The sequence below is a fragment of the Grus americana genome, chromosome 5 (assembly GCF_028858705.1).
Source record: "Grus americana isolate bGruAme1 chromosome 5, bGruAme1.mat, whole genome shotgun sequence".
Lineage (NCBI taxonomy): Eukaryota > Metazoa > Chordata > Aves > Gruiformes > Gruidae > Grus > Grus americana.
In genome coordinates this window covers 9,234,971-9,259,921 of record NC_072856.1, presented here as the reverse complement: position 1 = coordinate 9,259,921, position 24,951 = coordinate 9,234,971, and the positions used below count along the sequence as shown (strand labels likewise).

Here is a 24,951-nt window from a genome sequence, read left to right as displayed (position 1 = left end):
AAAAACCTGCTGTTTTGTTACTGAAGTTCCAGAAGGGCATTGACATCAGGTCTTGATTCTACTGAATAGAGGAGAGTGAACTTTCCAAACTGCAATTCACTTGCTTTGCAGGAGTTTTACAGCATCTGCTTGAGCTGGGGGGAGTACACTGAGACAGCTGAATCCCTGGGAAACAGATCTATAGGAGGTTGAAATCAGCATGAGAGGAACGATGGGTTAGTTGGTCCCCAAATGGATGAGATGAGCGACATATAAAATCAACATTGTGAATATCAGTCCAGCTGGGAAGTAGCGGGGAACTGGTTTGCAATGCAGGGGGCAGGGGCAGGGTGCCCAGCTCCTCGGGCTGGTGGGGGGTGGTGGGGGTGGCAGAGAGTCTCTCTGCGGGATTCCCTGACGCAGGAGTGAACAGCGATGTCAGAAGAAACCCCAGCTGCTGTGGGGAGCCGGGGCTGACAGAGACCTTTGTGTGGGACTGTCCTGGCCCACATTTCATGGGGAATTAGAGAAGAGGCAGAAGAGCAGTTCATCCCGGGTTCTTCCTCTGCTCAGTCCTGTCTGCCAGATACCCATTAGATTTTCAGATTTCTTCGGGTATTTCTTCAAGCATTCAATACTCTAGCTCAGTCTGTGTAGCATAACACCACAGAGGTGTGACACAATCTGGGTTCTATTAGGAATTGCTAGCTCAATTTTGTGAGCCAGCCTCCACACCGCAGGTGTGAGCGGTGGCTGCAGGTAGCTCTGCTGCTGGATCTTCTGCACCTGACGGTGCATTCCATAGGCACTCGGCACAGGAATCTCTCCTGTCAGACTACAGTACTTTTTTTTTTTTTTTCCCCAGGCTCTGAAAGTTTGAACAGATTTAGAGCTTTTTTCCTCCTGTGAGCTGTAAACAGAGATTGTTTTTTTTCAAGTCAAAGTATATTTAATTTTGCAAGAAATTATTTTAGGTCTACATAAATATTTGCAATGCCTTTTCAACAGATTGCCATCAGAAAAAAAATATCTTAAAATTTGCCAGTGTATCGCTCTGTCTTAGCAACCCAGTAGACTTTATTGAAAAACAAAATTGATTGCTCAACTCCTGTAAATGTAAGATATGGTAAAATACACAGCGAGAGACAGGGCAGATGCTAGCAATTTTAAGAACAAAACCACCAACCACTCCGTTCCCCCAGCTGGCAATGTACAAAGGCTGACTCCTCATTGGGAACCAGGTCTAATAATTTCGGGAGGACTTCTGAGGAATATAGAAGCATATTAATATTGCCCTAATCTAAAAGGGAAGTAATGAATTGAAAGGCTAAATTTGAAATTACTGAGATATGCCATTGTGATAAAGAAAATGAAAAAAAACAAATGATCCTGAAGAGATGCCAAGCAATAGCTGCACTGTTGTAAAAGAACACCTATTAGGATTGGTTTGTTGCTATCAACAAAAATAGACTTTCAAATAACAAATTCACAGTAGAATTTAACATTGGTAACGTTTTATGTATGTTCAGATTTTTTCTCAACTTACTGAAATTCAAATCCAGGTATCAGAATGTCAGCCTTATTTGATGTACACATTTCTTTGGAAATTATTTTAAGTTGTCTTTAATATATTTTACTCAGTGTGATTTTTCTCTTTTCTTTCTATTTTTAAAGAGGACAATAATACAAGAGTTTTGTTTGAACGTGTTTTAACTTCAGGGAGCCTTCCACCTGAGAAATCTGGGTACGTCCGCAAAAGCAGTTGCACTACGCTAAAAAAGATACATAACCCCTTTCAACTACAAAGATCCCACAGAAACTAGAAAAAACGAACAGCAGGACAAAATTCAGTACAGATGTTCCTTCCCCCCTTCATGCTGTCCAAAACAGCAACAACCATGACAAATTTGTGAACGTCCCTATTCCACTTGCAGTGAAATTCATTAATTTATTGACTTTAAAGCCTCATTGACGCAGGATTGCTGAGGATAGAGTGAGGATAGAGTCCTGCGCAGTAAGGATTCAGTGTTTGAGCAGGTGGTGTGGCTAATGACACATACCACTCACCAGAGAGACATTTTAGGTAGATGGGGAGAGGGAGTTGAAAAAATCTTTCAGGAGCATTATGTTAGAGAACGGGAGTCAGGAGTTTATTGAGGAGGATGCTGAGCAGCTCCCAGCCAACTGAAAATAAAATAGGGAAAGAACCAGAAAAGACTTGGATTAACCACTCACCACCACATTTTCATTGCTACTTCATCAATTTATTTCTCTGAAATAATGCTTACCAAACCCTTTGCAGTCTAAGTGTTCAGCATTGTTATGCTGGAAGACATAGGCATCAAAACTAAGAAATCAAACATAGCACTGCTGCGCACATTCATTCCGCGCTTTAATTCTGATCTTTTGTGAGAAGTATTTTTATGTCCATTTTAAAAGTGAGAAAAACCAAGAATTTAAAAGCTGAATCTTCTTCAAAGGTGAACTCCAAAACTAAAATCAAAGTTGAATCAAGACCAGAAATATGGTCAGATGTTGCTTAAGTTATACATGAGATTTTCCACAGAGAAATAAGCAGTGACTGTATATATTTTGGGCAATGTAAAATTCTGAAGTGCCGCCTATTGTGTTATAGGGTATTGCTCTTGCCTGCTAGAATATGCTAGTGTATGGAGATGAACTAAATCATCACCTGTGTTGAAAAGTCCATCACACATCAGGAGCAGAGGGAAATTCTGTCTAGTGGGATGAGTAAAGTCTATTTATGCATCTTACATTGAGGGTAAAAGCTTACCTCAAATGCTGGAATCATTCACTCCTTTCCATAACAAAAAGTCCTTTACGATCCAATAGATTGAAAGCTTTTACAGAAATATATCAGGCACTGGGAAAGTAATGCATGTTACAGATGCATCTAGAGTAAATAATAGAAACAGTCATGCGTTCCCAGATTGCCTCCTTTGAATCTCTCGTGTGCTTTGTAATTGGGTCGTGATCCATAATTCCTTCTCCTTCAGCAACTGTCTATTTATCTGTTCTTTTACAGGGAAATCTGGGCTCGGTTTCTAGCTTTTGAAAGTAACATTGGTGATCTAGCTAGTATACTGAAGGTTGAAAAACGGAGGTTTACAGCATTCAAGGAAGAATATGAGGGTAAAGAAACAGCTCTGCTGGTAGACAGGTATAAGTTCATGGATTTGTACCCTTGCTCTGCTAGCGAACTGAAGGCTCTTGGTTATAAGGTAAGTGGATAAGAACACTTAATTTTACTGTTGTTATTTTCAGTCCTAGCAAACTTAAGCTCCTTCAAAACCCCAAATTCTTACAGAATTTTGTAGAATCAAGTCATCTGTATGAAACATCGCTGGTTGTCCTTCTACTCCAGTTAGCAAAATTTCACTCATTTCAGTGAGAACCGTATCAAAACCAACATACTGCAGTCCCAATGATTGCTGCAAGTGGCTGAGGAAGATTACCCATAGAAATTAGTGGCTGTCTGCTTTTTTCAGTTGTTTGTTACAGTTAAAGTGCTTCGGTGCTGCTATTCAGAATGTCAAGTCTAGGCCAGACACCTGTATGTGGTGGTCTCCCATCTCGTTTCTAAGCACGTGTATTTTAACTACTATTGTAGTCATGTGGAAGGCAATTATGCTTTGCAAAACCACTAGAACAGAATAAAATGTTGATTTTTTTTTTTATTGTTTTGTTTAAGCATGATGTAAAATAGGCTGCCAGAGAAGCAGAAACAGCTCTGTTGGAGGAACTGCTATTTTCCATTTGCATGAACAGGAAGAGAACCTTTGATTCACGTCTGAAAATTAGTGCCTCAGCTTCCATTTATATCTTATACAGAAAAGTAATTTTTGAAAAATACAGAAGTCATCCAAGTTAGCAAAGCAGCTGAATTGTTAGTCTTCACACAGTTGTAAAATAATCTGATAGGTAGAAATAAGAGTCACATTGAACCACGGAATATTTTTCTTTTAACGCAATCAGGACAAAGTTATTTTGAAGTTACAGGCGTAACTGTACTGTTGCTTGTAACATGCCAAAATATAATTCTATCTGAAGTGATGCTTTGCGGGCCTGCTGACTGCCTTATGCTTGCTTTCTTTTCCAGCTAAAGCAATCTAGAGAATGAAATGAGGGAGAAATGATAGTTGTGAAGGCCTAGTGGTCTGCACCTGTTCACCTAAAGCTTTTTAACCTAAAAAAAGGAGCCAGTCAAAAATGACAAATACAGTCCCATTCAGTAACAAACCCAAGTGTTTCCACTCCCGGCTGGGACACTGTAGGACTAAAATGTTTGATGAAAACATGCAAGTTTTGCCCAGATGGTCTTCTAAGCAGACACCTGAAATTATAATGATGACAAAGTGAGAATAAGCGACTGGTCTAGAGAGATATTTTGTTCTGCAATTTAAATAAGCACCATGATCCTGCCAAGTTCAGTGCTCTCTAATTGGCTTTTGCAGGATGTCTCCCGTGCCAAGCTGGCAGCTATAATTCCAGACCCTGTGGTTGCACCGTCCATTGTGCCTGTTCTCAAAGATGAAGTAGACAGAAAACCTGAATATCCAAAACCGGACACTCAACAAATGATTCCATTTCAGCCAAGACACCTAGCACGTAAGTCAGACGTTCACTTGGAAGTGGTTATATTTCCCCTGGTGGCAAGTTATTAACCTGTGTGTTTAGCGAACCTAATCACAGAGACTTTCCTAGTCTTCAGTCATCGAAACGTGTACTTAAATTTTAGGCTGTTATTTAATCGGATTGCTAAAGGCATACATATTTAACTTAATACCAAGATCGCATGGAAATAAGTACAAGTAGTTTGGGGTCTGGGAAATGGTAATAAGCTGTTATACACACTGCTCATAGACTTCAGATCACTGACTAAACAATATGTAATTAGTAGAGGCAAAAGTGACAGGGTAGTAATTACTTGCATCAAATAATAATGCTGCAAAAGCAATTCAAGTCTAGCTGTCTTGCACTGGCTTCATACAGTTTTTCTGCCCACAGCTCCAGGTTTACATCCCGTCCCAGGTGGTGTATTTCCTGTTCCACCAGCAGCTGTAGTTCTCATGAAGCTCTTGCCACCTCCTGTTTGTTTCCAGGTTTGTTTTAATGAATTCTCAAAAGTTCAAAAAGTTGTAGAAGAGATTCTGTTTTGACAGAACTCCAGTATGTATCACTCTATTGATAATAACCTTCTAAACTTTTTTTTTTGTGTGTGTAACAAATCAGGGTCCCTTTGTTCAAGTGGATGAGCTCATGGAGATATTTAGAAGATGCAAACTGCCAGACAGTAAGTTATTTGTTCACTCTGGAGTCTGGGATAGTGCTGCATATGACTGTTTTACATATGGATTTTGCTGTCTAAAATCCAGAGCTCATTTACAGATGTGCAATTATTATTTAAGAGTATCCTGCTGAATTGGCTACGTTTGTAGGTTGGAATCTACATAGAGATTAAGTACACTTAACTGGGGGGAGATCGTCAAAAAGTCACAAAGCTGAAAATCACCAGCTGCCACTTTTAATAACATTTTGGTGGTAACCGTTAAAAGAAAGAAATGAGGATTTTCAGAATATCCTTTGAAAGAAGCAAGGCATTATTTCTGGCAGCACTGTAACAAATTTGCAGTGTGGTAAGTTCGTTGGCAGGCGTAACTCTGAATACACATCATTGCAGTGCTTGAGAACAATTCAAGAGCAGAGTTTTCTGAGCTCCTACAGCAAAGGCAGAGTTCTGAAATATAAAACCAGGACAGATCCATACTCCAGGGTTCATGTAAACTATGGCAGATGATATGTTACTTTTCATACCCTCTGTTAGTTTAAGGAACAAATGATCAGAGAGAAAGCAAGCTAGGATTTAATTTCTTTTAGAGGGAAAAGAAAACATCTATTTAAATTATACCTGGTATTTTTGAAGCTTTCTCTGTTAATAAGCAGAAATGGGCTTCCTATGCATACTTTCTGATGAATCATGAACTAGCTCTACTGTTTCCCCAGTAGGCTTTCCTCTTTTATTAAGCTTGCAAATGACCTCAGTACTCATGTAAAGGGAGGTCTCAAGCTGAAGCAGCAGCATTTACTTTATATTTAGCGTTTGCCATAGCTCGGAGTTTTAGACAGTTGAGACTTAATTTTTAGGAGAATTAACATTTGTAGGAGAATAGGGTAGGAAGTAGGAGAACAGGGTAGGAAAATGTCTCGTTCTAGAAATCTCCACAACTATCTACCTTCATGTCCCTGTTTGCATGCTTATTTCTAATCAGGCAATTCAATTTCACAAATTAAACCAATCTTTTTTCTCTTTCTTAAAGCTGTTGATGAAGCTGTCCGAATAATTACTGGAGGCCTACCTGAAATAGCTGTGGAAGGCAATGGACCTGTGGAAAATAACGCTATGCTCAATAAGGCTGTTAAGAGACCACATGAAGATTCTGACGACGATGAGGAGAAAGGATCTGTAGTTCCCCCTGTACACGACATTTACAGAGCACGACAGCAAAAGAGAATCCGGTGAAACAGTTTTGGAGTTCTACTGCGATAGACAAAGACTTGCATTGAGTCCGTCAGTCTCTTAAAAGTCAAGCATTGAAAAGGGACAGCTGCAAACAAAAAAAATCTTGAAAATGGTTTTGTTACTGTGGTGCCTCTTCTCCCATATGGTTCTTGATCTGAAAACAGCCAGAACAACCTTAGAATGTGCTCTGAACTAACTAGGTTTTCAAAACCAAAAGCGCAAAATGTCAAAACTGCGTTTTGTTCTACAAGGGTGTTCACATCTACCACTTGAAATCTTGTGGGTTTTCAACAGTTTTATTTTAAAAACTGGATGGCTTATACTTGTGAAGCATTTTTAATTCACAATTTCTGGAAAACAATTGTTCTCAGTTTGTTCATGTAGTGTCCTGCCTTATTGTTCGTTTTTATTTATGGCAGAATGTATGGAATCTGTTTTGTAGTTGAAAATGGGAAAAAAACATTCCTTTAAAATAAAAGGATATCCATAACATCATGCCTCATTCTGGTTTTATTCAAACACAACAAGTTACTTCTTAAATAGTACTCAGCCACTTCAAAAGCGATGTTAATAAGACCATCACAGGAAATTGACTGGAGCATACATATTAGAATTAGCTTTTTTGCCATTTTTCTAGAGGATACAGTATACTTTTGCTTTTAATTCCATGACTGCTTAAAGAAGACAGCATCATAAGACAAACTCGGTATGTATTTCTACTGTGGATTGTCCAGGAGTACTAGCTAACACATTCTGTTCCTGGATAACTGCATTGGTCTTCCACCTAATGTACAATGCTAAATGTTAATAAATTAGCTACATAGTTTAACCTGTTATTTCTAAACAAGCTAACGAAAACACTACATGAACTTCCAAAGCAATTTCTATGCATATGTTAGATTTTAACTTGTAATTGACTATTCAGACTTGCACTCTGGTAAGACCAGAAGAACCTCCATGGACTACAGGAAAGTTGGACAGTCGGACGAGTTGCAAGACATTCCGCCACCAGCAGTACAGATGACTGTAGGTCAGTGCTCCCTCTCTACCAGACTAAAAGGTGAAACAGCGTTATGTATAACCATATAAACGTTCACACAGAGGTGGGGGTCTGGCCTTATCAATCCTAGAATTTCCTTTCTGCTTTGCCACTTAATCATATCTCCCTGTTTCTTTTAAAGACGATGTAGGATGTGTACCCCCAAAGGTGGGACTGGAGCCAGATGTGGGTACTGCGCTTTTTTCTACATGAAGCCTTAGGATCAAAACCCTGCTGCGAGGAGAGATGGGACTTGCTGTATTGACCCTGCGAGCAACACACATGCACTAGTGGCAGTACAGTCCATGCTTCGATGTCAAGAGTAAGCAGGAGGTGGCAGCCATGGACATCTGGACCCTGAATTCCAGAACTGGGAGCAGCCATCTCCTAGATTAAGCAAGTACAGTTTTATCGATGATAATGCAGTCCTGTTCATTCTGGCATCAGTCACATAGTTCTCAAAGGCTTTTCTAAGTATGTTGTTTCGCCATGATGTTGTACCTCCCCCCGTCCTTCAGATTATCCCCTACAGCATCTACAGTTCTGTAGTACGCGTAATTCACAGGGGCCTTTAAAGGCAGCTTCTAGGCAATATGAAAATATAAAAGTAACAGCAGCACTTTACAATTTCTGCAACTCTCATTTAACAAAAATGAAAACAGCTTTGTCTTGGTTATTTATTTTGGTTTTTTAAATCTCTCTAGCAATAATGCTTCTGGTCGCTCTTCTGTTATGCAGACTACTGAATTAATTTTCTGGAGCTGCAGAGGTATAGGCTGTATTTTGAGGTGGACCCTGCACTAATAACGAAGCACAGTAAGCAGCTGCAGCAATCTTGAAGACCATTGTAGTATCCTTTGTGGATTCAAACAATGAAACAGACCACACCAAATACCTACTCAGAAGTCTTTTTTCTGGCTAACCAACCTACTCATTTTTGAGCTATCAAAAAAAAGATTCAAAGACAGACATCCATTTTACTATCCGAGTACATTTAGCCAAGAGAAAAAAGCACTTGTCTGAGCTAGTGATCTTTTACAGGGTTGTGGTGGGGAAACCTGGAAAGGGAAGCACCAACACTGATTCATAACCAGGTGCTTCCTTCTAGAAGTTCTATTATTTTGGTTGACTGATTAATAAAAGGAATTTGGATGTTAGCAATAAAAGTGGCCTTTTATTTATTTATTTTACATACTTTTTTTTTTTTAAAAGACAACACATTCTATTTTGGATAGTCTGGTACTTGGGACACTTCCTGTTTTTAACTACGAACTTTGCTTTCATAAAAAATCATCAAATTTTGATTACTGTAATACAGCGTTGTGCTCAACTAGAGGAAAATTTCCAATGGACTTACCTCCTAGCTGAGCCTGAAATTGCAGTAAGGCTGTAAGACCATTGAGCTCTTCTGTGAACACTCATCTATACGACATGTAGCTCATTAAATTCAAGACCTACAAATATTTTAAGTTTCAAGAACACCTCTACAAAGCTGAAAAAAAAAGTCTTCTACTGAAAATATTCCCTATATATTCAAACTAACATTAAATCATTCACTTCTCACAGGACATTAAAATCACTTATACTTCCAATAGTGCTCTGCACTTCCTGGATATTTTTGAAGACGTGATTGAATACGAACCATCTCCAGTTGTAGTTTTAAAAAACAAGTAAAATTTTCAGCCTAAAGTTTTGCACACTTTAAATCCACCTTCTGAACATGACAAAGATTTACTTTAAAATTAGTATTTCACATAAAAAGGAGTAAACTACTAGCAAAAAAAAGGTAGGAAATGCCACTTTTATCAAAACATTTTAGCTCTGCCCTTCTGAAGTCTTTACAAGAGATAAATACAGCCGCAATCTATAAGATTGCCACCTTTGTAAGTACTGTACATAGCAGAGGACAGTTACCCAATAACCAGAAAATTTGCTACAAAAATATATTATGTGTTTTGTAACATCTGCAGGTAAACAGCAAAAAAATGCCATTAAAAATGCAGTAAAATGCAGAAAAAACTGGTAGCCTACCATACTAACAATAATGTTACAGTAAAGTGCTGTTTGGCTTTGTTTTTTGCTTGTTAAAGTTTCTCTTATCTAGAATTTTAGCTTACTTCTTCAGTCTTTAAAGTTGTTTTAAAGCCAAATCAACCCTTCTGGGAAGGACCATTGCTAGTCTGCTCTGGGTCAATTAAACTAAATTCAGGGTAAATTAGAGTAAAATGCCCTAAAATGAGCCACTTAAATACAAAGTTTAGTTCTTAAACTTGTTCTACCTAACATCAGCTCAAAAATCTAAAAATTGCAGCCAGAAAACTACCAAGACATCCCCCCCCCAAGGTTGCATACTTACATTAAAAATGCATCTCTCTCTCTCTCATCATTTACTTCAGAACCCCTTTTGCATCTTATGTATTTTCCTCATCAATCATCACTAGTGAATTAAAAGGAACCAGTATTTACATGGAAAGCTGTTTTCCTAGACAAATATTGGTGCAATTTTTAAAAATAGCTGACAAAGTTAATACCATATCGGTAGCATACAAACTGGTTTTACAATTCTTCTGACTTCCCTGCAAGTTGGGATTCTTCCTTAAGCAGTATTTTGCCAAGAACTGCATCATAGTAAGGGCTGAAGACCATTTTGTTGTAGTTGACAAGACGAACATACTTGACAGCAATCTCTTCCAACTCTCTTTGAATAGGGCCTAATCCTCCAGGAATAGCAGGGAATGATTTCTGATGACTAGACGCAAGACAACTCTCCAGAAACTTTTGAATTCGAGAATCTGGAAAAATTGGACCAAGGGTTTTGGTTTGTTTTCAAGAGAGACAGTCAATTAGAAATAGCGTAATCTCATGTAAAACACAGAAAGCCTGAACATAGCAAACAAGAACCTGAAACAGATTCAATGAGAAACCATGCATGACATGCCACCAACAGTGTTAGGAAGACAGACAAGCAGTCACTTGAGAACAAAGCTTTTTTGTCAAAGCATACCTATTAGCTTGCATATGGTGTTATCCGGATTGGCCACTGCTTGGATTTGTCCTTTAAGTACAGTCTCTCTCTCAGCTGAGAAGGGTGTAAACCCGTGCTGGGAGAGGCAGCTGTTAACTTCAGCGCACACCTTTTCACTGACAGTAGCCAGAGCTTCCTTCAGGTTAAAGGAGCTGGAGAACACGGAGTAGAGCGTTACTTAGCTATGCTATTCACTTTTTTCCTACCTCATAAAAATAAGCTATCCAATTACAGTTGCCTTATTTATCAAATGTAATGGAAGATGCACAATCCAGAACCATCGAGAATAATACATTTTATGTACATAAAAAATAAAGTTGAGATATAAAACAAGGAGGTGAGATAGCGTTAAAGATTTCCAACCTGAACAATCCATGCAAGTAAGAGCTGCCTTTCCTGCTGCACAGACAGCTCTGACTAATGCAAAAAGAAAACCAGTTATCAACCCAGAATGAGCACAGCAATCATTCTAAATATGCATGCAGCTTACTATATCACACTCAAATTCTTGAGGGAGTCAGGCCCAAACTGTGAGCATGGTTACCTGCTAGCAATCTCATGTGGCAACCAAGCATCATGAAAAACATATGCTGAGAAAAGGTGCATGTTGTACCTTTGAGCAAGAAAAGACAGTTCTGAGTAAGCCGAATAAAAATTGCCAGCCTGGGCTCACAAATAGTCCTCCTCACTTCCTCTACATATTCTGCAGTGCCCAGCCAGAGAGGCTTAAATTGATTATTTACTAGGGTGAAAACAGAACTACACCTGCCTCTAGGTGTGTGACTAGGATTATTCAATACTCACGGAAGATGCGTTCCTGTCAGCAGCACCTTGACAATGGTTTTGATTTTCTCAGCAAATCCAGGCATATCAACGAGTGCCGAGCCTGCTGCACTGAACGTCACCAGAAGGACTGTCCCAGTCAAGAGAAGTTGCTCCAACTCCAGCTGTATTTCCTGAAAGCGGGTCTGGTCCATGAGCACTGTCTGCAAAGAATGAGGAAGGCAACACAGAATAAAGTCAGAATGCTGGGCTGTGAAGTAACATTGTGATGCCTACCTACTCACATCAGTGAAGGTAAGACAAAGACACAGAAAAGAGCAACACGCGCTCAGCAGGCAAGTATCAGGAACAAAATGAAAAGAATTCATTCTTATTTTCCAACTAAGTAAGTTTCAATACTGAAAAATAAATATCTATTAGAAGAGCTACAAGAGCTCTCAATCAAGAGAGAAATGTTTTAGTATTGTACTTGGTTTTGCCTGTTAAAGTTTTTCTTATCTAGAATTTTAGCTACAAATCCAAACAGCTTCTGTTATATCCCAGAAATAGACAAGCATGGAAATAAATTTTTCTGTTAAATACCTACTTCTGGAAAAGGCCTGTTTACATGATCCCATTTTAGGAGCTTCAGATAGGCCTGATTTTGTACAGCAGTGGAGCACAAGGTGAAAGCTCCACCAGTGGCACCATCGCTACAGTGGGGAGGCAGCATTTTACATCTCAGCTTTGCAAGATCATCTGCTGCTTCTTGCAACCACCTTGTGACAAGGTCTAAAGAATCTGGAAGAGCAGGGAGAAAAAAAAAATCATGTTAAGAAAATTCCTTTTCAAAGTTAGGGGTTTTTTCACCACTGATTTCCAAATGCTCCCATTAGTTACTATTCCTTATACCCATGATATCAGTTAGTGACATGCATTTCATTTATTGCATCAAGCAGAACAGAACCAGAATTAAAACCACACAGCTACAGGAATCAGAGGTGAGATAACGGCAGCTATTTATGCCCTACACTGCATTGAAATGAAACTAAACTCCAATGTACTAAGTGCAGAACTGTTGTTTTTCAAACAAGCTGGCATTCAGCATATGAATTCTAGAAATTATAAAAAACAATCTGATCTCTTTTCATGATCTACAAGCAAAGACACACAGTTTACTGGGAGGTCAGAGGGGAAGAAAGAAAGGAACAAAGTCATACTTGGCTGTTTCTCAAGAAACTCCTGAAACTTCTTTCTTTCATATTCAGCAGACTGCTGCATTAATTTTGGCCTAATACTACTGACAGCGAAGTTTGCCATATCCATTTTCATTAGGTCTAATACAGAGAAAATTGCTCTAAACAAACAAACAGAAAAAGTTATTCAAGGCTGCAGATGTTTAAGAGGTACTATTTACAAGATTTATTACAGATTGTCTAAGGAAAGAGCAAAAACATGCATGGGAAACATTAACAGGGTGCTTAACAATTTAAGAGTATGAGACAGAGAGAAAGCTTGAGCAAGCACGTACATGCATGCATGAGCCTCTTTCAAGTAGGAAATAAAACTTGCTCTCCTGTAAAAAAGCCTCCATGGAACTAACTTTACTAGCTCCATAGATTATATTTCCCAGGATGTGCAATAGTATATGTTGAATACATAAAAAGATACCTGGGTTTCCAAGGTTGCATACTATCTCTGTTGGCAGTGTATAAAGCCAACCTTGGTGGGAAATGAACGATCAGACCCAAGGGAAAAAAAGAAATAACACCCTAATTTCAAAGCAACCTAATTCCTGCTGGCAATATTTCTGCCAAGTCAATCCTGAACTCTTGGAAGCTTATCAAATTAGAAAACAACAAGGTTAATAAAATTTCCTCTAACCATTGAGACCTTGAGCTGTTCAGCTGAGAACATGATGACAAAGCAGAAGCACCCCATGCTCCCAGATGTGGTATGTATGCTCCCTTTAGGACTGAAAGGATGTTAATACAGGGAGCAGGGTGGGGGGGAAAGAGAGCTCAAACTGAGGGGAAAGGAAGAACTGGCTGGAGAACAATAATACCTTTTTCCTGTGCTCCTGCTTGCCTTTTCCCCCCCTTCTTCTGTTTGTATTAAATTCTGATACAAACTGACCATTCACCCGCTATCTTCAGGCTTATATGTGTTTGGCATTTAAGAAAGTGTCCTTCAGTGACATGCAGGAGCCAGAAAAATACTCCACCAGAACAAAGAGAGTCCTTGTTAAAGACTTCTGGAGCATCTCTCCCCTTCATGCCCACAACTATATCACTTTCCCTATCACTTTTTTTTTTTTCCTACAAAGATCTGCAGGTTGCTCTGCTGCAAATCCCTGTCACATCTCAAATTATTTAAGGGACTCTCAACACAACTAACAAATACCATTCCAGTACCTGAACAGAGGAACTATTTCATGAATATCTTTCAGTTTCTTAATTTCTTCATCTCGAGCTGGAGCACAGAGAGTCCCCATCATCCCAATAACAAATTCGACCAACTTAGAAATGTCAAGGGCCCCATTCTCTGCCTCCTGTTTTATCAAATCCAGATCAAGAACTTCTGTAATTTGGCTTCTCAGTCTAGTATGACCAGGCAACAAGAAAGACAGGAGATTCTGAAATGGAAAGTTTTTAACAATGCATTAGTTCTACATACCAAAGTCTACAAGGATCAAAACAGTTATTGAACCACTTCTTATTTCAACTAATTGCCATTTAGAAGTGGAATCTTCTTTTTTTTCTTTTTAACCAACCAGCCATTCACCAACTCCACGTTTCACCTCGTTCTATATGATACTGAAGTTACTAAGTGGTAAACAGCCTGTAGTACAGATCATACTTAAGACTCCTGTGCTTGCCTTTGTCAGGTTAATTTGGGGCATCTCATTGATTCCATAACTAACACCACCGTCATAACATGAAGGAAGCTTGGAATGATGAAACCAGTATTACTTACCTTTTATTCATCTTACATGGGTTTGCATTTGTTTTTACATTCATACTTCTCCTCTGGGGTTATACAACTTATATATGTTCACAGGCAATGATACAGTAATGAAAAAGATCAAGAGAGTCCTTTATGAACAGCCAAAATTCAACCGCTTCTGCTCATTCATATCAATGCAGCTACTCAAATTCAACAATTTACCTTAATATCACATCATCTTACCTCTTTAATTTCTCCCAATAGTTTAATTGCATGGTCATATGTTGGTGGATCTTCCTTTAACTGAGCTTCCAGACAATCCCAGAAAGCTTTATGCACAATATCTCTTACTTTTTTTTCTAAGCTGTGGGTAAATATGACCAGTTAAAAAGAGCAATACTTGTATCTGCACCACTTTACAAAGATAACCTGCAGCTCCTGAAGAACAGCATGTAATAATATGACTATAATGTAATAATGAATATATGATGATTAACAGAGATCTGTCATTTTAAGTTATTCAGAAAAGCAAGAAAAACTGGACACAGGATTTGGAATGGCTTATATCCTAATAAAGGGTTACACACAAGCAAAGGCAGCTACAAATTAAAATCCTTGAAAATATCTGTCATATGCTACCTCCAAAGTAAACAACTGGAAAAAAAAAAAAAAATCACAAAAATTACAGCTTGTCTTCAAAAGACCAGTATTCATGTTCCTTTCAAAAGCCTCACTAAGTAAATGCAATTCTACTCTGTAAAATTCATTAAGTAAACCTAACAGAAATGAAGTGACTTCCCTGACACAAAAGCGTCTGCATTTCAATGCATAAATACCACAACTACTCTGAGATAAAGGCCCAGTTCAGTTCCTGTGAAAAATAAATGAATTCCACTGCTTCGGTACCAATTCCTAATTCAAAATACTAATACTAATTCAAAATATTTTTAAGTTACTCCTCTTCAGCAGGCAGGCTCCTGTTCGCAGCAGGTTTAACTTCCCCACAGAAGTAGTAAACTGCTCACAGGTACCACACACAAGGAATGCCCACAACAAGAACCAGGCTCCCAAGGCTCTGACTCCAGCTGAGGCTCAAACCTGTTCTGCCAACAGCATATACAGCTGCAAATACAGTCACAACGGCTTCCTCCTCCAACCACTTCTCTTCACGTACATTCAAGCTGCGGGGGACTCTAAGCTATACACACACACAAAACATTTAATCCAAGGAAGATTCCAGAGTCTTTCTTCAAGGAAAATCTGAAGGACTGCTCTTTCTTTTCTAGGTGGTAAATAGCTGTACACAAAACCCTCACAAAAGCCAAATACAGGGATCTTGTACCAAAGCATCACAAAGCCCAGGCACTCCTGAGCAAGGTGACCTCTGCAATACATCTACCTCTGTGATCAGGTGAAGAGATGCAAATCAGCCGCTCTGGTGAACAACTACAGCCACTGCTCAGAACCAGTATGCAAAAGCATCTAGCTTTCCAACTACAGGGTTGCTCTCCAGCTCTTTCCTTTTTTTTTTTTTTTTTTTAAGGGGGGCAGGGGAAAGGATGGAAAAAAAGAAAACATGCTAAAATTCTTCTTCCCTGAAAAATGCTGAGATCAATTTTATGGCACTGAGGCATACCAGAAAAGTTATCCACTGTCACAGCCCATTTTCACATGAGAAATCCATGTGGAGGAACACAGAGCAGAAGCGCACATTGACTGGAACAGCACTGTCTTAACCGTGGGACTTCAGATGAAGCATTTATTCTCAGCCATCGACTGCCAAGCAGAAAACCCCGATGGAAGTTCCCCTGAAAGATGCTGGGACAGAGAAGGTAATGTAGATTGGGGAGAAGGAGCTTTGCATGTCCCAGGCGTACTTTCCAAATGCTTGCTTCAGAGGCAGTATTTGTGCAGGTCAGAGACCAGTCCCAATTCATGGGGCTGCACGTGAATTGCACAGGACCTGTTGCAAGTAAGGCAACAAAAGGACTGGACCACACTGCCTGGGTCTGACAGACAAGGCAGACACTGAAAAATGGTGCTGAGAAGACAGATCAAAGCTCTAAAATATGAGAAGCGTGATGGACAAGAGATATCTACTGTCATGTGCTAGCTCAGTTAAATGTTGTTTGTCCTCAGCATTTAAGGGGGCCACCATTCTATTTCCTACCAACTCAGAGGCCGAGACAAGTGAAGAGAGTATAGCAGAGACCCTCATCCGCTCCGTTCAACCCTTAACTCAAAGGCAATTCCTGCTGGGACCATGAGGCTCAGCACAGTTTAATAGCACAAGCACGTTTTCTTTGGTTACTATTGTTTAGCAGTCCACAGCCATTAATAAAACACCACTAGTATAATACGCTGGTGTCAAAGCTGGAAAGACAGGAATAGTCCAGGTGAGAAGGGAAGATGAGACTGCTCCCAATACTGCCTTTTCAGTCAGGAACAATTCTGGTTCCAAGCAACATCTTCTCATCACTAATGCTAATAGGAATCACTGTCACCTTGTTTTGGTGGAGATGTGCACCAGACCTCTTGTCTCAGTACGACCACTTTCTATAGAGGACAACCAATGCCAGTCTTCTAAAAGCCATCAGTAGCATATTCTCCTGCACTCTGGGGTCTCTCAAACATAGACACCTACAGACAGCACTGGTTCCAATGTGGACCAATCTTCTTCCATGAAATATGCACTCAACTTTCACAAATTAACCCAGGAAGCACACTGTCTGCCACATCTCTGTGAGTGAAAGAAAAAGGAAGAGCAGACAAAGCATCTGTCGATAGGACTGGGTCAGCTACGCTGCCAATATGCGAGCAGACATCAAGGCCTCTTCTGTTCTCCCTCTCCCCTCACAGCAGGAAATAGAATTACAGTAGGTCAGAAAGAGAAGGAAAGACTTCAAACTTAAAAGGAGAAAGGACTAAAATAAATAAAAATAAAATAAAATAAAACACAGAAATCTCTTCCCCCCAAAAAAAATCCCTGGAGAAACAGACATTAGGCTCAGAAAAAGCTAAAATGATCAGTTTCATCTTACTCCCACGGGCAGTGAAATCTTAAAAGATGCTAAAGCTGCACCTGCAGCTAGACTTGGGTATTCAGAAGACCACGAGGGGACACCAACAGAAACCACACTACGCTGGGATTCGCACCACACGTGCCCAAACAATTACTCCCAAGAGGTTCAACTTTCACACACACACGTTTCTGGGGAAGCAGAACTGCATGCTTACGTTCTTCTTCTTATGCTCTTTCCTATCTCGTGTCTGGCACTGCCAGACAAAATACTAGCCAGAGCCTTTACCTGATCTACTGAGCTGTTCTGCAGTTCTACAAATGCAAATTTAATTTATGTATCTGTTCGGTAACAATCTTACCTGTGTTCTGGTAATTCAGCTGGTTTTATCTGGAAGTCTCCGTTAACAACAATTTCGTGTGCTAATGCCATGTTGGTTACACCCTTAGCTGTTTCCATGAGCTCTTCTATTGACACAGGCCGAGGAGGACTGGCTGCAACATAAATTAAACTCTCAGACAGTTATCTATAAAAATCTGTGGGAAAAAGTCTGCTTTTGGACCCTTTCCATCTTCTTGACAGTACGAAGGGCCAAAAGACAGTATCATCTGAAGATTCTTCTCCTTTCCTTCCCTTCCTCTTCCCAGCTGGCAGATGACACAGGTTTGGAGTATTACAGGAAACAAAGGAGTGAACCCAAATTGATATTCTGGGCTCAGTACGTCAATTGCTTTGAAGTTTCATCAAGGTCTTTTAAAAAAGAAAAACAAACCTCACACCCAAAACCCCATTTCTTTAGGATTGCTTAATATAATCTTTCTCCATGCTGTAGGAAGAAATCATTCAAAATATAAGTATTTTCACTGCACTATTTCCCCAATTATTGTGCAGATGTTGCCATTTCAATTTTATATTTTTCAAGGAAGTGACTTCATCTCTAAAGCAGCTGGCAAACAAACCACCATTAACATTAAGCAATAACGTACTAGTAGCTAATTATTCTCACTACTTCCAGTGCAACTGGCACTTCTCCAAACTCTTTTTCCCCAAAGGCCATCTTCCAAGTGACAAAGGACATCAAGACCTAGTCCCAGCACCAATGCCTAAGACTTCTTCCTCTGGCAGGCATTTGGGACTGACGAGGATGAAGAAGCAGGTTCAAATTGGGCCCTGGGGCACACAAGCAAGTAGGAGGAAGCACCAAACCTGAAAACACAGACCAGTTTTCACGAGGCAGGAGACAAAGATAGTGACTGACTGTAGAAACCTAGAAGGTAGAAGAGGGACAGGGACAGTTTCAGAAAACTTAATTTGCTTCCTGGATGGACTGGGAATTACAGCTCCTAATTGTTCTGGATTACATAACATCCTCCTGGGACACTACTGGCATTGCTGTAGTGCAGGAAGTGTCACAGCCCTAAAAAAAAAGTCAACGTAAAGGCAGAGAAGATGCCAAGAGTGTATGCCATGCTGGTTAGGGGAGTAATCCCATCCCCACTGAAGCCAACTGATTCTTTGTGTTGTTTCCTCCTAGCTGTGCTAACATCAGTGCAAGCAGTGTGTGTGGGTGCCCTGCAATGCCTTCCCAAAAGCTAGGAGAGGCACCACAGCTCCTCCTTGGTCCAGGTATTTGAGAAAAAGGAGAAGACTAGATTATTAGTGTCCTCAGGTGAGGCAGACAAGAATGGCAAGTTTCATCTTGGCTCCTCCAGAAAACATCTAGTGGAGCAGAAAGGGGGAAAAGAGCCACAACAGAACTGTTGATTGATGCCTCTCTGTAGGCCATTCACTTCAACTGCAATCCGGGCATAGGAGCGATATACTAATTCTCAAAATGAAAGAAACCAACCCGGGACCTTCACAGGCTGGGTTCACTGAGATATGTTTTAGGCAAACTATCACGTCCGCCTCATTTGATAATCCAGTTTCATTGGACTTAAGCTAGTAACACAAAAAAGGTCCTTTAAAAGTAACCGTCCCTCACTTGTCTGCCATTCAAAGCTGTTCCACGCATATACAGCATGGTTCCAATGTGCTAATTTTTCATTAATATCTTGCTCTTTTTAGGCTGTGCTCTTAAACGCTTATTTCCTTCTGCTTGGAGCTCAATCTTGTACAGTGGCTCTGGGAACACAGCAAGGACTGATATTCTGAGAAGAACTAGCAGGACAACAAAGTTCACAGCTGAACGAGAGTGCTCTTGTCCGACTGCCAAATGACTTCACTCTAACAGTGGATGCACTAAAAGCTACGACTCTTTCATTTACCAAAGAATGCTCTTAAACCATCTACTTCCTTCTCATATTATATCTGCTCCCTGACAAGAGGGGAGGGCTTGAGACCAATGACTTCTTTGTGGTACAATGCAGTTGCAAGACTGTGCTATGCATTTTACTTTGACGTATTCACAGCCTCTCTCTATACATACACCGCGTTTCCTATCAGGCAACCAGTGAGACGTAAGAACATAAACTCCCTCAGAACATCTCCTCTGTGTAACGTGACACTAAACCTCCAGTAATAATGAACACTATTAAAAAATAAAACGAATGCAGCAAATAAAACATTACATGCTGAGACACTCTCTACAGAAATTTGGAACAAGTTCTCTGAGCAATTCTGCCTCTTTGAATTGAATCCCTGGGACCAGAAAATTTCCCCTTGGTTTTATCTACAGATTTGCCAGAAATAATTGGTAGCCATATTGCACTCAGCTCCTCATGTTAAAAGCAGAATGGCAAAGAAAAATATGCCCTAGGAATAAACTTAAAATACACTGTCCTGCTTGGCATTAGAAGTATTATTAGGATTAATTATACAACTTTCCACCTGTATTGTGAGGGGAATGACAGGACATTACTTTGTTGATAACAGCCTTCCTTACCCTGCGGTAGAAACAGAGGCTGCAACAATCCAGAAGGTTCAGCTGGTAACGCAAACAGCAGCAATAGTTTAGCTAGAATATACTGGAGCAGTGCTCATCCTTTCCGTGAGTGCAGACACGCAAAGGTATCTAAGATATATGTGGCTCAGAGCAACATGGTTATTGTGTACAATTAAGTACTAAAACAAAATGGGGAGAAAGGTGTTACAAACAGTTTCAAAGCAAATGATCAGGAGTCACACAATATTTAATTGCAAAACAGTCAAACTTGCATAGAATGCTATAAAACACCATGATTGTCTCCACCAAAAAAATAGAGAATTTACTTTTTTTTTTAATTTTTTTTTTTAATAAAGCAGTTTTGCTTACACTTCGGTGTGTCATCTCTGTGTGACCCTGGAGCACTCTGTCGTATTCTTTTTCTGATAGACTGATCCGGGTTGTCCAAGCTCTCCTCTTGATCATCCTCCAAACCACTCAATTTTTCTTCACTTGAATGTGGCTTGTCAGGATTCTGAGACATTTTCAGTTGGTTCTTTTCAGAAGAAGAAAAAAAGATTAAAAAAGGGAATGAATAAGCATTTTCTGGTATGTCTGAGTGAGTAAACATCACCAGGAGTTCTCCTGATTAAGAAAAAATTAATAATAAAAGAAATCTTATGAGGAATTATATGATGTCATTCACATAATGGTAGGGGACCTGGACTCAGTGACTCACTTCCCATCTTACAAAACACAGGATGCTTTCAACACAGCTACCATTTATTTAATCTGCACTCATAGTAAGTTCTCAAAAATCTGAAACTGTTCCCTTGCCATAATGCATACCAACGAGAAAGAAAAATATATTAAATTTTCTTTCTTAGCATTGCTTATGAGAGAGCAGTGAAAAACACCTTCAAAATAGTATTACAAACATGTTTTACAAAAAGACTATGCCAAATGAGACATTTCTCCCTACATAATGATAAAGCTTTCTGAACATAACGTACTCCTGAACTATGATCTGCCCCAACTGCTCAGAACCTAAAAGTTTTCACTCTGAGCCATCCACATACATTAAGAAGCAGAAAAATGAAGGACTGGAGAGAAATTAATTTAAAATTCTACTCCCATATTTTCATTCCATGCAAGAATCATGATTTAGGCATAATACATCAGGATTATTTAAAAAAAAAACCAACATTAAGACAGTAAAGACCATAGTTATAGTATTTAAAATATTAGTTTATTAAACATTAGATATTAAATAATATAAATATTACATTACAGATACCTGCACTGTACTCAAAGTTACACTGAAAAAATGACCATTAGAAGAGCATGTCTCACCATTCATTATCTTCACTTGTTTCATATTCACATTTCCCTCTGAAGAACATAATTTGCACATCTTACCACTGAAAACTCTCTATCATACAGGAAGCTACTGTTCAGACTTCAATTTTACAAAAAATCTATTAGAGAGCACATGATCTCTCTAACCCAATTAAATAACCTGGACGTTCTGTGAAATGGGCAGTCAGGAAGAGTCTGCCTTTCAAAAGAAGAAAAAAAAAAAAAAAGAAAAACACTCCTGGAAAAACAACTTCCTCTTCCATGTAGTATCCCACCATCCTCACTCAAAATTAGAAAGAAACAAGCTCTCAGCAAGAGATACAGCCTCCAGGGACACCTCACAGCTACTAGGAAAAAGTACTACTCGCAGTGTCCCAAGACTACACTGAAGAGGATGCAGCATAAGCAAGCAACAGTGTAGAAACATAAAACACAGCACAGAGATTTTTTTTTTATTTTCATACAACAGCCGTAATAACTAACCCTACTCCATCAGTGCTTAAATTGATTGCACCAACGTGATTCTACAAGACAGCTGGAAGACTCAGTGCGTGTAAGAAATGGTTTTGTTTAACAGCAATGACTCAGGATCATCATCTTCCTAAATGCATGAAATACACAACAACATGCAACACTTGTCCACAACACTGTGTGATTTCTATTTTAGAAAAGAAAACAAAGCATAAAAAGCATGGGATAAATTACACAGGAAAGCTAAGACATCAGTACAGGTATTGTTAGACCTGTGTATTAGCCCCCACCTCTGCTGGAACAGAGTCACTTATGTCCCTGCTCCAAACTCTTCACACACACAGACAATCCCAGCTGGGACAAGCAAGCGGTAGTCTGTGCAGAGCTGCAGTCATATTGCCACCCTCTCACCTAAGGCAGAGAGAGCCTCCAGCTAGGAGTAACGCATCCAAACCAGCACGCAAGCGGGAGACCAGTGGGAAACCACTGGTGGGAAACCAGTGATGTGCTCCAGAAGCAGATCTCCAGTCTAGCAGAGAAAAGGTCTGTTACTGCAAACTCTCTAGCAGCCAGAGGATGAGTAGCTCTGTTAGTAAAGAAGCAGGTAACAGAGAAGATCATAGCAACAGTTGCAATAGAAAATATAAGATATGACTGGTTAAACAGAGGAGGGAAACGCGTTGTTGAATTTGGCTAGAATGAAAGCATGATCATAAAGGCTTCGACATTCATTCAACCAGACTAGATGGTTGTTCTTCCTATCCATTCTCTTCCACAAGGCATCCTCCTGAAGTCAAAATGTGAAGCACTCAGATGGCTCAAACAAGACCCACTTAGATCTTTAATGCACGTGACACTTCATAGTGCCTGCAATCTCTCACTGCACTTTATCCTCACTACCCTTAAAAAAGTAGAGAAATATTACAATATAGCTTGCTTACAGAGAGGAAACTGAGGTGTGAGCTAAGTTGCTTGAGGACTCAAGGCGGATAAATGACAGGGCCAAGGTGACAATCAGTCTCACAATTACTACCCCCAGCTTTGCCAACCAGGCCACCATTCCTACCACACAGACTACATCCTAAAATATCGCTTTCCATAAAGTAGCAGATGAAGAGCTACAGTCTCAAGATCAACAATTTCATTTAAATACCATTTGCTAAAAAAAAAGGAAAAAAAAGTCCTGTTTCAGCTGTGGAAAGCGGGTACAAGAGCTCCTGGGCCATTCTACCAAATGACTGCTCAGCAGATGAGGTAAACAGACACGCTTGTTGGTTTGTTTAGTTTGCAATAGTCTACTCTTTTCTGCTGGATTACTGCTATTATTTGCCAGAATACATCTAGAACAAATCCTCTTTCCAGTCGGTAAATAAGCTTGACAACACCTCTTCCAAAAGCGTGATCATCAGCTGTCCTCACAGAAACAATTCTGACTTAATAGAACAAAGCCTACTTCTTGGCACTTTCCTCCAATTTATTTTTAATAAAAATAGAAGTGCAAGAGAAAACCCAACAACTTAAAACTTAACAAAATATTTTCCATAGGTTCTGTTCATCAAAGGTCCTCAAATCATCTGATGCACACCAGCATTAAATAAACGTCACTGTTCACTACAGAGTACACGCAAGGTTGAAGCAGTTCCTCCTAACTTCGAGCGTGGCCCCACGTAAGACTCGACGATTCCCCCTACCTGCAGGCCAAACACGCAAGCCCTGAAGGCCGCCTTTCTTCAAGCGTTGTTTCCACGCTGAACTCTCTCCTCTTCCCTCTGTTGACCTGCCACATCACAACCTACTTTCCCTCGTAATCCACTAAAAGGCAAGCTACGCCTCAGCTCTGCGTGGTGAAGCTACAGCCTGTCCTCCCTCCCTCTTCCAAACTAAAAGGAGTGCTTGTGAACTCCTACCGTTTTCCCTGCCTGCAGCCTGTTCTGCGTAAGGCCCTCAAAGCCCCGGTCCATCAGGAGGGTCTACCAAAAGAGCGTGTACAAGGTACCGTAACAAAAACGCCACACCACACAGCAGCGTTACTATACTCCCCTTACCCTCCCCAGTACTGGGCACCAGTTTTCCTGCAATACTTTCACACGGGTTCAGAAGTTTCACGCCGCTTTCCCTGCGCTGCCCAGCCGAGGTGGTGGCAGCAGCCCCGGGCACAGATGCCACAGAGGCTCAGAAACGGGCCGCACGGAAAACGAGATCCTGCAGCGCTGCCAGTCTGTGGGTTTTTTTCCAGACACCAAACGGGCAAAGCACGGAGAGAAAAGCGGATGTAACAGCCTCCTTCGGCCAGCACTGACTCCCAGCCACCTTCCCCGGCAAACAGGTCCCGGAGGCGGGGCTGCCCGGGCCCAGTCCCACAGGCAGCCCCACCGGCCCGAGAGCCCCCCACTCGGAGCCGCGCCGCCGCCCGCTGCCAGCCTTGCCGGGCCCGGGGCCCTTCCCCGCCGCCCCAGGCCCGCGGAGGCCCAGCGGCCTCCCAGCCCCGCACCTCCCCGCCGCCGCCAGCCGCCTCGCCCTTCCGCCTCGGGGCTGCGCTGCGAACAGGGGCCGCGCCGCCTACCACCTTACCGCCGCTCGGAGAAGGAGCCGCGGCCCCCGGCTCCCTCCTGCCGGCCGCGGTGCGAGGCTGGGCCCGAGGCGCAGCCCCAGCGCAGGGACGGGCCGCAGCGGCTGCCGAGCGGCTCCCCACGGCCCGCCCCGCACCGGGCCGCACCGCCCCTCTGGGCGTTTATTGGCGGTTTTCCCCTCAAAGTGGGCCTGGAGGGGCGGGGATGGGGCACCGCTCTCCTCTGTACCAGCGGTGTACGAATAATCCTCAACAGGATGGCTCACCACTGCTCTTTTGGGGGCAGCGGGGGTTTGCTCTATGTAACTAAGCAAGGAGCAGCTCCCTACAGCACTCACAGCTGAGCCAGAGCAAGACCTGCACCCCTGTAGCCTCCA

The 24,951-nt window shown here is 40.9% G+C and overlaps 2 protein-coding genes across 7 annotated transcripts in view; one reads left to right on the top strand and one right to left on the bottom strand.

The window, feature by feature from the left end:
* CSTF3 (cleavage stimulation factor subunit 3) overlaps positions 1 to 7,007 on the top strand; it is a 51,356-nt gene extending 44,349 nt beyond the window's left edge. For all 3 annotated transcript variants that reach the window (XM_054828748.1, XM_054828746.1, XM_054828747.1), the window contains 6 exons: positions 1,654 to 1,723; positions 3,026 to 3,221; positions 4,455 to 4,608; positions 5,008 to 5,102; positions 5,233 to 5,293; positions 6,318 to 7,007. In XM_054828748.1, coding sequence (XP_054684723.1) covers positions 1,654 to 1,723; positions 3,026 to 3,221; positions 4,455 to 4,608; positions 5,008 to 5,102; positions 5,233 to 5,293; positions 6,318 to 6,520 — 779 coding nt within the window. In that variant the 3' untranslated portion in view covers positions 6,521 to 7,007. The remainder of the gene's footprint in view (positions 1 to 1,653; positions 1,724 to 3,025; positions 3,222 to 4,454; positions 4,609 to 5,007; positions 5,103 to 5,232; positions 5,294 to 6,317) is intronic.
* A 5-nt stretch (positions 7,008 to 7,012) lies between these two features.
* On the bottom strand, positions 7,013 to 24,714 carry TCP11L1 (t-complex 11 like 1). 4 transcript variants are annotated; one of them, XM_054828752.1, is made up of 11 exons: positions 24,577 to 24,714; positions 22,417 to 22,591; positions 20,566 to 20,731; positions 17,674 to 17,806; positions 14,536 to 14,656; positions 13,761 to 13,981; positions 12,567 to 12,703; positions 11,954 to 12,147; positions 11,389 to 11,570; positions 10,564 to 10,736; positions 7,013 to 10,351 (listed from the first exon to the last, which is right to left on the bottom strand). In XM_054828752.1, the coding sequence occupies exons 3-11, from the start codon at positions 20,717 to 20,719 to the stop codon at positions 10,116 to 10,118; spliced, it is 1,551 nt and encodes a 516-aa protein (XP_054684727.1). In that variant the 5' UTR covers positions 20,720 to 20,731; positions 22,417 to 22,591; positions 24,577 to 24,714; the 3' UTR covers positions 7,013 to 10,115. The 4 variants fall into 4 exon arrangements, with proteins under 4 accessions (XP_054684727.1, XP_054684728.1, XP_054684726.1 ...); XM_054828753.1 differs by having other exon boundaries at positions 22,417 to 22,534; positions 24,577 to 24,682; XM_054828751.1 differs by lacking the exon at positions 22,417 to 22,591 and having other exon boundaries at positions 24,577 to 24,706.
* Positions 24,715 to 24,951: the final 237 nt, after the last annotated feature.